This window comes from Chiroxiphia lanceolata, chromosome 22 (assembly GCF_009829145.1).
Source record: "Chiroxiphia lanceolata isolate bChiLan1 chromosome 22, bChiLan1.pri, whole genome shotgun sequence".
NCBI classification, from domain to species: domain Eukaryota; kingdom Metazoa; phylum Chordata; class Aves; order Passeriformes; family Pipridae; genus Chiroxiphia; species Chiroxiphia lanceolata.
This window is the reverse complement of record NC_045658.1, coordinates 7,865,827-7,879,425: the sequence shown is the minus strand read 5'-3', so window position 1 is coordinate 7,879,425 and position 13,599 is coordinate 7,865,827. Positions and strand designations below refer to the sequence as shown.

General features: G+C 48.6%; 1 protein-coding gene across 1 annotated transcript in view; it reads right to left on the bottom strand.

The window, feature by feature from the left end:
- CAMTA1 (calmodulin binding transcription activator 1) overlaps positions 1–13,599 on the bottom strand; it is a 225,776-nt gene that overhangs the window by 26,785 nt on the left and 185,392 nt on the right. The window contains 3 exon segments of the mRNA XM_032708679.1: positions 9,755–9,889; positions 10,616–10,742; positions 11,613–13,465. Of these exon segments, the coding sequence (XP_032564570.1) occupies positions 9,755–9,889; positions 10,616–10,742; positions 11,613–13,465 (2,115 nt within the window).

Here is a 13,599-nt window from a genome sequence, read left to right as displayed (position 1 = left end):
TGCAGGGACGGTATTTCTGTGCTCCCCATTTTTCAGGTGATCAACACTGTGGCCTAAGCAGCTAGAACAAAGCCACAACTGATGGCAATTTCAAAATTATTTATGTATAGTGTTTTCAAGGGACTGGTCACTTGAAGTGCATGCACTGCATTGGTCTACCAAAAAAGGCACACAGCAAGTAGCTATGCTGCAAGAGTTGGTACACCCTTAACAAAAGAAAACAAGGACGCTTTAAAGCACACAGGAACAGCCAAAAGACAGGACACCTTCCCTCAAGAATCCCCCTGGACTCAGCGATGAGGTGAAAGGCTCCTCTCCATCACCTAGCCCTGGGCACACACTGGATTAGCAGCATTTGAACCAGGGCCAGCACAGTTCACACACTGCTAATGAGCCAATAGATGTACTTTGCAATAACTCAGAGATGGGTTATAAGAGCCATAGGACTGAATGTTACAGGTATCACTTTGAGAAGTTCAAGACCCTTTATCCTGTATTATTTCTCATTTTGTTAGTCACAATCTTTTCTGTCTTGCTCATTTCAGGGGTTTGTGCAGGGCCACTTGCTTAGCAGACACTGAAGTTACAGGAACACAGTTTCCACATCCTTGTCTTTTAAGCCAACATAAGATCTCATGACAAGAACCTCTCTTGCAGTGCACTGAAGATAACAGCTCAACAACATACAAATCACTGCCCAAATAAGCTTTTCTCCTGTTATATTTTACAGGAAATCTAGACAGCCCCAGCACAAGGAGATGTCTCACATTGGAAGCACCCTCACTCTGTCCAAAGGCAACAAAGATGCATGATACAAACATATTCACATATTTACATATACATATATATATATGCGCTATTTTCCCAAGGACTCTGCTTTTGATAATAGAATTTAATATTTTTTCTTGTGAGCCAAAACATTAGATATTGAGTTTTTCCATTACATACCAATCTAAGAAATATTACAGTATTCTTAAGGAAACTACAGAGAGCATTTCTGAAGCTGTTCTTAAAGGCTTCCTCCACCAAAGGTGATGCAAATAATCACATTTCTCTATCTCCAAGACATCTCACAATTTCACAGAAAACACTCTGAACATTGGATCTTTTATGGAAATTATTCCTCTTCAAATTTAACAATAACAATGTAACACCAAAATTACTTCTCACCATCATTCCCTAGCATAAGAGGGTGAGGTGGTGGCAGCCTGCAGGGAGTTGAACTGTCCCACCAGGGAGGGACCACAAAGAGCTGCTTGGTCAGATTTTGACCAGCACTAAGAAATTGGTTTGAGTCTTGTACTCATTTCCCTAAAACATGAATCATCTTTTAAGTGGAGAACAAGCTTCATTTTCATTTGTACTGTGAGAGAGCTTACTACTGATCACAGTAATGACAGCAGGTTATGCACTAAACATTTCTAGAGATGCAAAACTATTCCGGTACAAATTCTTTAAGGTTACATGGATGTTTACATCAGTTAGCATCTTACAGAGCTACGGTATGTATGCTTGCACAGTTATGCCCAGACAACCTGGATATTGTTTCACATTACTAGGTTTTCTTAGCAGAGATCATTTAATCCAGTACTGTTTTCTTAACCCAGATCCCTTCATGATGAATTGAAAGCAGACCTGTACCAACGGCTTGACGAGCCCCCACGGCAGGCACGGTGAATGGAAAATGCAATGAGCAAAGTAGTTAGTTTGGGCTCCTAGATTCTCCATTTTCTCCTGTGGTGTCCTCCAATAAACACTGAATTTCCTCAGTAAGAATCTAAACAGATGCCAGCCACTTACATTACACAAGTTTTCACTAGGGGATGCAGAAGCACATGCCTTGTGCAGCCTGACAACAGCTCCTGACTGCACAGACCCTCTACTAAAAGGGGAACTAAAACACAGCACTTGCAAATGCTTCACCTACACCCCCCATGACAACCCACTCCTCTGCACGGCCCTCCCCATTGTCTAATCCAAAGGCCTGTTCCAAAGACTCCAGAATTTCTGTTTTTGACATGCATGCAGTGTCCCCAACAGGTGGGCACAGCTCAGCACATGTTCATCAAGCATCAGCTCCTGCACTTCCTTTGTGTGGTACCCAAAACACCACCATGGTCCAGGGCATGGAGCTAAGAGGATACCAAGGCACAGCAGTGAGTGACAAGTCCTCCTTGCTTGACAGGCAAGTTTAAGAAATTAGCATGGAGAGCTGTTTTCTAATCTGTGCACACTGCTGTACTGGACAAGTACAGATTCCAAAGGATCTTTTGTCCTTTTGCCATGCAAGCTTCAAACAGCAAGTGTCACTTGTGACTCGGCAGTGCAGCTAGAACTATTACAGGGGAAATACTGCTGAAAATACAGACGAAAAAGAAATTGGCACTTTTTAGCAGCGAGTGGTGTCTATACCACTTGCTCTTTTTTCACATTCTTACCTGGAGGTTTGGGGTTTTTTTGCCATGCTGCACAACCAAAATGACAGGACAGTATCTGACTGGAAGGACTCTAAAGAACGAGAGTCCACGCTTTCCTGCACATTCCACCGGGGGGTGCATCTGCCCAGCATATAATTATTCCCCCACAGCTCTCTAACCGCTGAACTAACGGTGGCGTGTGAGATCTGCATCTGCACGTGTTCCAAGCACTGTGCTTAAATACTCTAGCAGAAGAAGCCACACCGAGGGGCTCTGGCTTCTCAGCATGTGCCGTTTCTTTACCAGCACTGTTTGTGTTAAATCACTCACTGCATGAGCCACACAGACTGAACTGAACAAGTGTGACAGAGTGAGCATTGTAAAAATAACATGCAGCACAAAGACATTTTTCTGTTTTGCAGAACAAGCAAGACTCTCCATATTCTCTCATCAGGGCAAGCTATGGGTGGGGTTGGAAGCAGTGTAAGGACACATCACTCAGAGTGCCACTGCTCTGTTCCTGTTTTCCAAATCATCTGTCACTGGTCTATAATATCTTGCTCAATTTTTCTATACAGTACAAACCCTGAACACCTTCATGTCGCAGTATCAATTTTGGAATCTGGCTTAGCACTGATTTCTGAGATATCAGTGTTGCAGGAACATCTATTTCTGAAATTAAACTGCCATAACATCCTCAATGCACCTTACGAGAACCTCTCTTCAGCAGCAAGTGGTTATAGGTCATGATCTCTATCAGTAAAGGAAAGCACTTAAAATTTTTACTTTGTATTCTAGGACAAATGGGTATCTATGCTAATGAGGGAGGTCACTTCCAGGCCTTTTGATTAGCAAGAAATGCCACAACTACCGAGGCATGAAATGAGGAAAGCACTGTGCGTACACTCTGAGTCTGAAGCAGCAGCTGAAGAAAGTCCGTGCTTTCACACAAGAGATGAACGCTACTGGGCATGGGCAGGAATAATGAAGTCATATCATCCTGCACATACAAGCATTGTCAGCGATTTTAAGCCATTAGCCACCTAGCAGGGCATGATTTCTTACTGGGAACTCTTTTTCCAAAGTTCTTCCAATGCTGCTATTACTCCCATGCCATCTGGGACTACTCTGTTCCTCTCTGTCATCCCCAGCGGTCAGTGCTCTCTCAAAATAGGGCACTTTTCTTTATCATGCCATACTAGAGAAGAGAAGGAGGGTGGTTCAGGCTGACGTCTTCCAATAAAGCACTTGCTGCCCTATTTTTTCAGGCTTCTCTTCCTCAGGTCTTAAGAGAGGGTGAGATTTTAATGCTATCCAGGAACAGCTATTTCAGCAAAGGAAGATTTTACACATGCCATGTGGACTTCTATATTTTAGAGGTAGGGCATACTGCTAAAGACATCACTTGCATGTGCTATTTTGTAACTTGTATAAAACGTTGGCTGTCTAAGGTCAGCCTCAGCATCTCTGGTCAGAAATGGGCTTTCCCATGGGTGCCAATATGAAAGATGTGCTTTTGGATGTATGCAAAGAGCAACAGTCTAGGAGGACATGCTGTGCTGCTGCTCACCTGCACACAGCTACTACCCACAGCTCCTGGAGACTCCCTCCTCCAAGGGCTACGTGCTAAAGGAGCTACAAACAGGAAAAAACCACCTCATGCCACATTATGCAGTATCTGTGCTTACAGTACTGTGTATGGTATGTATGTACATGTACAGTAGCAATTTAGACTCGAGTTTTCTCTCATTAAAATAACCTCAAGAGTCACTGGAACAGGTGAGCAAAAGAAACTGAGATCTCCTTCACTGGAAGCTTTCAGAAAGTCTGACATCAGCCACATTTACCACATCTAAACTGGGAGTGACCTACAGGTCTCTTGAAGTCCCGTTCCCAGTCCCACTTTCTGATGAAGCACGCTGCAAAACAAGTTTTCTAATAACGTGGTGCAGAGTAGGTGTGTGCTTCCAGCATGCCTAAGATCCCCAAGGTTTGGGCTACCGACCTCCTCCTCTGCCGAACCAGCTGCCCAGAACGAAAGGCTGTGAGCTGGAGGCACTCAGATGTAATCTGTCCTGCTGCACACGTGATGCTACAATTAAAGTGCTGTCACAACTCTGAGTCTGCATCAAAACATCACCCGGGAGGGGCTGGGGACCAACGAGAGAGGGTGAGCAGAACAAAACACGGCCACGTCCCACAGCTGGGGGCACAGGAAAGGGGGGGAACAGCGAGCAGCAAGGCGTGCAGTTACGCTGGAAGTGCAGCAGAGTGAGGGACAACACAGAAGCATGCAGATTTAAACCCAAACAAGCACTGCATGACACATTTATCCTCTAATACTTACTGGAAGCAGTACCTTGTCACATCTGCACATCCACCTGCAAAAAGCTGGGGGTCTCAGACCCCTCTGTAGTCCCTCTACCTGCTTCCAGGTAAATAATATGACAACACTTGGTACCAGAGGACTGACCTGAGAGTCTACAAGGCATCAGCGGAGGCTCCAGCCAGCATCTGGCGCAGCCCTCTCAGAAGGGGCGGGCAGAGCAGGCTCCCCCCAGACCTGGTTGTCGTCTTTCGCATCCTCGCAGCCAGCTGGAGCTCCGCCGTGCTGCCGCAGCGCCGGCGGGTCTCAGCGGTGCCCCCCCCCGCGCCCCGGCGGCCACAGCGGGCGGGCTAGCGCTGGCCGGCATGGCTCAGGCCAGGGCTCGGGGCGGCCCCGCCGGAGGACGATGCCGGGCGCCGTTCAGCGGCCGGGGGCATGGCGGCGAGCACGGCCGCCCGAGAACTGGAGCCGTTGGGCCGGGGTCGGCAGCCGACTCCGGGGGGCACGGGCCGGCATGCGGAGACAGGGCCACTCCTCGCCCCGCGCCCGCCGCCCCGCGCCCGCCCCGGGGCCAGCGCCGCCTCAGAGCCTCGGGCGGCTCGCTGCCGGTCCACGGCTGCCGCCCGCCCCGCCGTGCGCCGGAGCCCGCGACAAGAACCGCGGGGGCGGCGGCCAGAGGGCAGCGGCGTCCCGGGCAGCGCGTCAGGCAGGGGCTGGGAGGCGGAGGCCGCCCCGGTCACCCCGGGCGCGCCCGCGGGCCCATCGCCGCGCCAGACACCCTCTCGCACCCGCAAGTCACCGAGAGCCGGTACCCGCCCCGGGGCGCCCGGGCACTTTGCGGGGGCGGCGGAGCCCCGAGACCGCGCCGCGGAGCGCTCCGGCTCGGGCTGCCCGGGCGGGGTCCCACCGCCACCCTCAGCCCACGCCGGGGCCCCCCGCTCCCCTCATAGCGGGATGCCAGCCCCGTCCGATGGGCTCCCCGCCCCGCGCTCAGCGGCGGCCCAGAGCGGCTGCGGGCGAGCACCGGCTGCCGCCACCTCCCATTGTCTGCGCGGCGCGGCCGCCGGGCCCTGCCCCGCTCCGCGCCCGCCGGGCCCGCCCCGCCCTGACGTCACCGGCCCCCATTGGCGGCCAACGCCGTGTTTACAGCGCGGCCCCGGCGGCGGCAGCGCCCGCCCGCTGCTCCCGCCGCTCCCTCTGCTGCTCCCGCCGCTCCCTCTGCTGCTCCCGCCGCCCGCGGAGCCGCCCGGAGCGTGCGGGAACACGGCCTGCGGCAGCGAGTCGGGCCCGGGGCGTGACATACCTGCGGTCACCTTCCCGCAGCCAGGCTCGTACGCACAGTTCTCCTCACCTCGCTACACACGCAATATTTGTACTTTTACCAACTGCTCTAATAAGGCAAATTTGCAGAGCGTTAAAACCTGACACAGAATTCCGGAGAATGTGCAGTCCCACGATCCACAGAGGAGCCGCGAGCCCCACGGCAGACTCCCCGGGGCAGCAGGGCATGTTCAGTCATCGGCCTGAGAACAAACACTGACATCCCAGAGGAATCAGACGTCTGACCATGAAGTCAGGCTGGCTCAGAAGACAACACTCAGCACAGAAAATTGAATGCTCCTCGCATCAATTCACTCACATTATAGTCAAAATGGAAAAGGGCAGTCTGGGAAATGCAGTCGGAGCAGTAGGAGACTGGCTTCCTGAAAGCGTCCTTGACAATGGTGTGTGAAGGGAAAAAAAACACCCAAGAAATCTCAGCAGGAATATATACAGAACAGACAAAGCCTCCATACTGCAGAGTCCTCAGGATAGAGGAGGAGGAATAGAAACTTGTTTACTGTGTAGTCACTAGGAAGGAGCAAGGTATCATAGTCCTCTATCAATGCTCACATGTCCCAGTGAGCTGCATGGCAGCCCTGTAACACGGTACAAAACATTTATTCCTCTTCCCAAAGAGAACCCAAATAGATAATCTTTTATGGTAGAATCCAAGATGTAAAGTTAAACATCCAATCACCTCCACCCAGATGGAAAGATGAGTGAAGAACAGTGATACTGTTTATGAACATGAACTTTTTTCCTACCAAAAGTCTCTTATAGCTGCAAAACAACATTTCTAAAGACCTCAGTGATACTGAACCCATCTCTCCTACATGACTGTTGTCTTGCATCTCATCACATCTGCATGCTAAGAAGGGCATCTCGTCCTGCTAAATAGGCACGTGCCATGGTTTTTGGTGATGAACATCTACCACCTTGCATGCTTACCACCACCTTACAGAAATCATGTACCTGTCAAACTGTGGAATGCCAGAGGTAGCACACGCACACTGTATGGTCACAGATAATGTGACTGCGTGTGATTCCATCCACCTCCTGCATGCCAAAATGAGAGTTTGGATACCACAGGTAAGGCCATGTCACGCTAACATGAGTGAGCCACCAACTCCCCTCGGTCTTTTTTATGTTTTCCAGCTGGGAAAGTCAGCCAGATCATAAATAGAGAACCCAGCAGTAGCTGAAAGGCTGCCTGTCAAGTGCTCCTGCATCAGTGCCATTTACATTCAGCACCAGTCACACCTTTGTCCATGCCATACACACTTGACTCGTCAATACACACATGGTCTGCCCTTATTTTTAAGTTCTGTCCTCTTTCCTGCAGATGCGTAAGTGTAATGCCAAGAGCACCCATACCCATTTCCCTGGAATTTCTGATCACATCCCACACCAAGGAAACACCATCTCTTCAGACACTTTATGAAAAGCAGCAAAGAGGGCAAACATACGTGCTTTCCACTGGGAATCTGCACTGAAATGCCTTTATAATTTGTTATGCATCTGCCATAAGAAGATCTCTGCCCTTTAGTTCATAAGGGGCCTCATTTGCTTTTCTGTTCTTTCTTAAGAGAATCTCTCTACAGACAGCAAATGAAAAGTGAGGTCAAATGGCTACAGAAGCACATGATGGCTTCAGAAAACTGACAGTTCTACACAGAAAAAAGAAAAGGCTGCCAAGTTTATGAGTACAGATCAGGATCACATGGGAGTGCTTCCTTTACAAGGAGGAAGGCTTGCTTTGAAAAGAACACTATTCCAATTAACTACAAAAAAAATGCAAGAACATCAGCAGCTGCTGTCAAGTGCCCATTTGTAAAAGATCTAACTCATCCATGGAGTAAAATAAGGAAAACTCAGAATAAAACAAGCATGTCTGTCTGTGTATAGGCCAGAACAGGGTGCACTATCCTTCACGGCACAGCAGACATGGACAGAGGAAGGAGCCCTTCAGAGGATGGCACCAGATATGCTGCCACCTTCAAAATCCTTCTCTGTGCATTCCTGTACTTGGCTTGATACAGTCCTAGAAGCACCAGCATGGAGGAAGATGGTCTCACAACACTTCCCAGTCATTTGCAGGACTGCTCCCTGATCCCAAAGGCCAGTACTTGTGCAGTGCTCAAAAAAAACCAATTTTTGTCTTAATGTAAGTGAAAACATAGAGTTCACATACAGGATGTCTTTGACCTTAAATTAAAGAGATTTGTGGAATTGTTTATTTAAACTTAGGTGAGATGGAAATTGCTTGTTCTTTTCCTATGCTATTCCTGAGGTATGACTGTTAACACTGCCAGCTGGAATCATGAACTGTATTTTAACAGTGCGGTGCAAAGGAACTCAGAGTGTTCCACTGAGTTAATTCAAAGAATTTTAAAATTCCTGTCAATATTTTGTGACTACAAATATTCCTTGAAAATCTTCTCTCAAGATTACAGAACAGGCAGTAGGGCAAGGATTTTAAGCAGGGAAATTAAAGCAAACAGAGAAGACAGGGATTTGTGTATTTATTCAATTGATAGAATTAACTCACATTAGCTTATACCTTAGCTAGCTAAGCTAACATTTGTTCTCTAACAACAAATGGGTAGATGTTGCTGGTCCTTTAAATAAGAGTGTAATTTGCTCCCTTTGGAGCATTGTGCATCAAGGCAGAGGCTTCAATAAGTCATGGTTAGTACAATTATTCAGTCTTATTCCCTGGAGGGCCTCTGCAATGCAGTGGTCCTCTTACTTTTTTTTTCCCCCTCCCTGTTAGCAATGCCCTAGTTTGTTCACTGCTGCAGTCCCCCTCCCTTTCACCATCACCACAGCAAAACAATCTCTAATTGGGAGCTGGCCCGCTACCCAAGAGCTCCCAGACAAACTGCAGGGGCACCAGAGACAGCACTCACAGCCACCTTCTCAGCTCCTCTGAATTCATCAGCACTGAGGGAACTGTCAAACAAGGGGTTTGAAACCTACCCAGGTAGCATGCTACACCGGAGAGATTGCTAACAGCTGAGTATCAATCACATCACACAGTGTCTGCTGTACTCCACAGGCAGCAGAGGCCTCGGTGGCAGATGAAAAACACCTGCAGACTCTTACAATACTCTGAAGTCAAGCAAACTCGATTTTGATGCTGAACATAAGACTATGTGTACTTGCTCATTAAGAGCCATTTCCATTTCTGTTTGCAAGTGTTCTTCTACAGTCATGTCACAAACCTCTCTTTAATCTGCAATACCACAGTGCTCTGTCTCCATGCAACTCTTTGGAGGCAGGACCACCCCAACTTCCTTAGAATGTCCCTCTTGTATGTCTCAGTATCCCCCCACTTTCTACTTAATAAATACACAGTTTTCTAGACAAGCTCAAGTTTTAGAGTTCTCAGGAAAGACAAATCCAGGGTAAATGGTTCTGTCCTGCTAGGGACTGGGTAGTCCTTGTTTCAGGGAAATTATCAGCCTTCTATTCAGACAAAGAAAACACCCCTTTGTCACCAAAGACAGCAACATTTTGTTCCCATGGAAAGAACTAGTAAGAAATTTCAGTGAGAGGACTTTAATATTGCCACAGCCCTTTCCCTCAGCACAAACTTGCACCTCTACATATTCTCCCCTCTCCTCCAGGAGCTGCTCACAGCCCTACATTTGGTAAGCTTTCTTAAAGAATATCACACTCTTCTTACCGTCCAAGGACAGCCAGTCATGCTGGGAGGAAGGCAGGGTTGGCAGAGCTCTGGCTTTATATTCAAACACCACAGAATTGGAGATGATCTGATTGTTGAAGGCAACTTGCAAAGTCACGAGCCCAGTGTCATGAGCTAAAAGGAAAGTGCATGTGGTAAGACAGGACTCCACGCAAAAACCCACAGCGAGGAATTATCCTGTGGATATCCCCATGTGCTCACTGGCCTGAGAGCAGGTGAAGAGAGGGGGCATTTGACAATATTTTTGGGACTAGATAACTGAAGAGTCCAAAATCCAATCTGTATTTTCAAACATGGGGGTTTTAAGCTCAAGAGTCACCTAATGGGTTGTTTTGGCAGGAGGCAGAATCACGTGTTTCCAAAGATTAACCAGCCTCACTGCATTTCCAGTGGGAAGCCGAGGCCTAGCAATGAAGCCAAGTTATTCTGCATCACATACTGAGGGCCAGCACTACTGAAAATCTCTGTAGGGGGGCTGGAGATATTCTCATCCTCTAACAAGGACAAAGGGTAAAATGTAGGCAAACTGAGTCAGCAGAAAAGTGAGTGCACCCCTAAATAAGTCTTTAATCTGCTATTTCAAAACTAAAGGAACGCTTAGCATTAGTTTAAATTACTTCAAATAATTATTTTAAAGTTAATTCAGAGATTCTAAATAGTATTTGTTGTGATCTATTGTGATGTATCAAGATGTCAAATTGGTCTTCTCACACTGTCTAGGTCAAAGAAAAAGGAAAAGCTTCTTGATGCCTATGCACCGCCTTTCACAGTGGGTCAGGACATGTACATGGCACGAACAGGCTCTGAAAACACCCGCTGTAGGAGAGCGGTGCTCCTTACCTGGGCAGTAGCAGCGCAGTACCCCTGGCTGAATTAAAGATGCAGGCACTGAGATCTGATCGAACAGACAGCTGTAATTATTGCTGGCTTCCTGCCACGGGCCGGTAATCAGGACTTTTACTCCTCCCTGTGAGAAAAAAAGGGAGAAACCCAGGCATGACAGGAGAGGCCATGGCAGAGCGGAGCACGGCTGGACGGCGCTCGGCCCCCCGAGGGCTCCCGGAGCTGACCCGGCCCCGCCGCCCCTTCCCCGCGGCCGTGCTGCCCTCGGGCGGCCGCCAACGGCAGCGCCAGAGCCGGGACAGAGGCCGCCCGGTGCCGGTCCCGGCCCGCTGCGGCTCCTCCCAGTACCGGGCTCCTCCCAGTACCGAGCTCGCCCTGCCCGCAGCGAACGCCGCTCGGCAAAGGCCGGGAATGTCCGGGCGCAGCCCCAGCACCCTCACGGGGCCGCATCCCACTGGCAACCGGACAGCGCTGCTCAGCGGGAACAGGTGTTACACACCTCGGATAGCACACAGACACAACACTGCTCCAAGGCCGGGCTCATAAAAACACAAACGATTTTTTTTTATTCAAAACAACTTTCCTCTCCCATTAGTGGCTCAAACAGCCTCTTTCCTCCCGCATTCCTTCACGTCAGCAAAGCCTGTGCTGCTGCCATTTTCAACTTGCAGGACATGCGACTGATTTTGGAAAGTCAGTGAGACGGAGGGAAATGCTCAGGTCTGGAATTATTCTACTAAGAACTTTGCTTTCAATGAAACATTATGTTTCTGTTCAGATGCTTCCTAAGTGAAGAAAGGGCCCTGTCAGGGTAACAAAGGGCTTAATTAAAAGTATACTCAGACAAGCAAAAGGCCTTGGATGCTCCAACTTGGAAGAGAAATATTTTAAAAGCCTTGTAAAAGCTTTAACAAAACAGTTCTCGTTAGCCCTTATTAACAAGGCAAAGAAAGATAAAGCAGTAAACATTACCAAGTAAAAGCCCTGGACTTACCTCAGGGTAAGACCATTCTGGTGAATAATCTGTCACCATGAACAAGCGCCCACTCTGCTGCAGCAACCCCAAAGTGCCTTGTGCCGCAGCTGCTGAGACCACCTCAGCCACGTGCATGTACGCCATGGTGCTGGCTCCATTCTCCGTGCTGCTGAGCTGCATGTTGGCCTGCTGAGGACTGCAGCAAGGAATGCACATTTGGGCCTGGTTGTATGTCGCTCTGTTGCTGTCTTCAGGCTGAGACAGTCCGGCACTGTCACCTGACACCAGCTGGTGTCCATAGAGAGCATTGCTCCCACCTTCTACTGATATGAAATCGTTAATTAGATCAGAAAACTGATTGCTGAAGGAAATGTCAAAGTGGTCCAAGTTAAGCTCCATGTTGGAGGAGTTATTTAAGCTGGGATGGGCCACAGGATAGAGTCCTTGTACCATGTTTCCTTGGAGAATAGGGAGATTGTTCCCATTCCTGATACCCCCATTGGACTCGGGCTGCAAGTAGTGTTCTGTGTTGCAGGCTTGAAGATCCTCTGATTTAAGTAGATTTTCATTTCCTTCTGCCTGCTGGGAGGTCTCCATGGGAACTTCAGCTTCTGCAGTCATGGCCTGGAAGTTTGCTTGGAACTGCATGAGCTGGAGAGAAGAGGTGGACTCTATTCTGGTTTCCACCGTGCCATTACAGTTGGAAGTGGTTTGGGAGGAGGACTCTGTTTTCACATTGGGGATTCCTAAGGTGTTCACAAATGAGCTACTTGTGTCATTCAAATTGTTGTGAGTGTTTTGCTCAAGGGGAAGAGGTTTGCTGGCATCCTGCAGAAAGAAGCTGGGGGAAGGGGTCTGATGAACATGAGGGCTCTGGACGGTCTGATTGAAGCTGGAAGAATAGTCCTTGTTGGAGTCAATGGCACTGAAGTCCATCTGCTCCAGGGTGGTACTTGGGCTCAGACCTCCTCCAGATGGAAGCAAACCTGAACCAGTACTGAGGGTGAGTGTGTTAGATGCAGAAGTGGAAGAAAATGCTTCTTTGGACATCTGTTGTTCAAAAGATGTGTCCTCAGTTTTAATTTCTTTTGTGAGGGTTGTATTGAAGTTGAAGCTACGTTCTGTTGTGGGTGACTGCCTTATGTTGGTATTGATGCTGTCACTTTTCATACCTCCTCCACCATAAGTCTGCCCTTGCTTGGGATTGTTAAGAAAACAGTCTGGGTCAAAATTCATGGTGGTTTCTGGAATTTTTCTATTTCCTTCTAAAGTTGTGGAGAGCACAAGTTCCTCGGAGACAGTGCTGGGTAGCATTGACAAACTCTCTGAACTTCCGGTTGGAAAAGCAAATTTGTGTCCATCTGAACTCACAGCAAGTACCAGTCCTTGTGCAGCTGCATCTGAGGACAGAAGATGTTGATTTGGGCCAGAGGTGGGTGACATGGTGTACACAGCTTCACTGGTGACTTCTGACATAAATACGGTGGCACTTTGTGACAAGCTTCCCATAACTGATGCTACAGCCATACTGGACACACCAGTGACAGCTGGGCTATCTGCCATATCTGGGTCGCTGTTTAACCCACTGCTGATGGACACGGGAGAGTTCTGGGTCGTGTCAGGGACCTCCACCTGGTTGGTGGAAGAAACCTCAGTGCTGTTTTGATGGAGCAACACTGGTTTCGCCACTTTGCCGTTCCTCTTCTCTCGGCTGGAGGCCTTGCCATGACTGTGCTCGTTCTTGCCTTCAGAGACATCATTATTTTGTACCTCTGAATGAGCGCTGTACCCACCTGTCCTTGGTTCAACCTTTGGTGATATGATGCGGTGTTTGGCACTGTTACACTTATGATGCACACTGCTTCCCGCCCCTGTGCCAAAAAACAAAAACATTTGCCATTCAGTAAATACAAAATTAAGACAGTGCTAGTTGTGTATCTCATGGTTGTAGCAAGGGAGAGCTATACTTATACACGCGTGTGCAAGAGAGAGTGAGCACATGTAC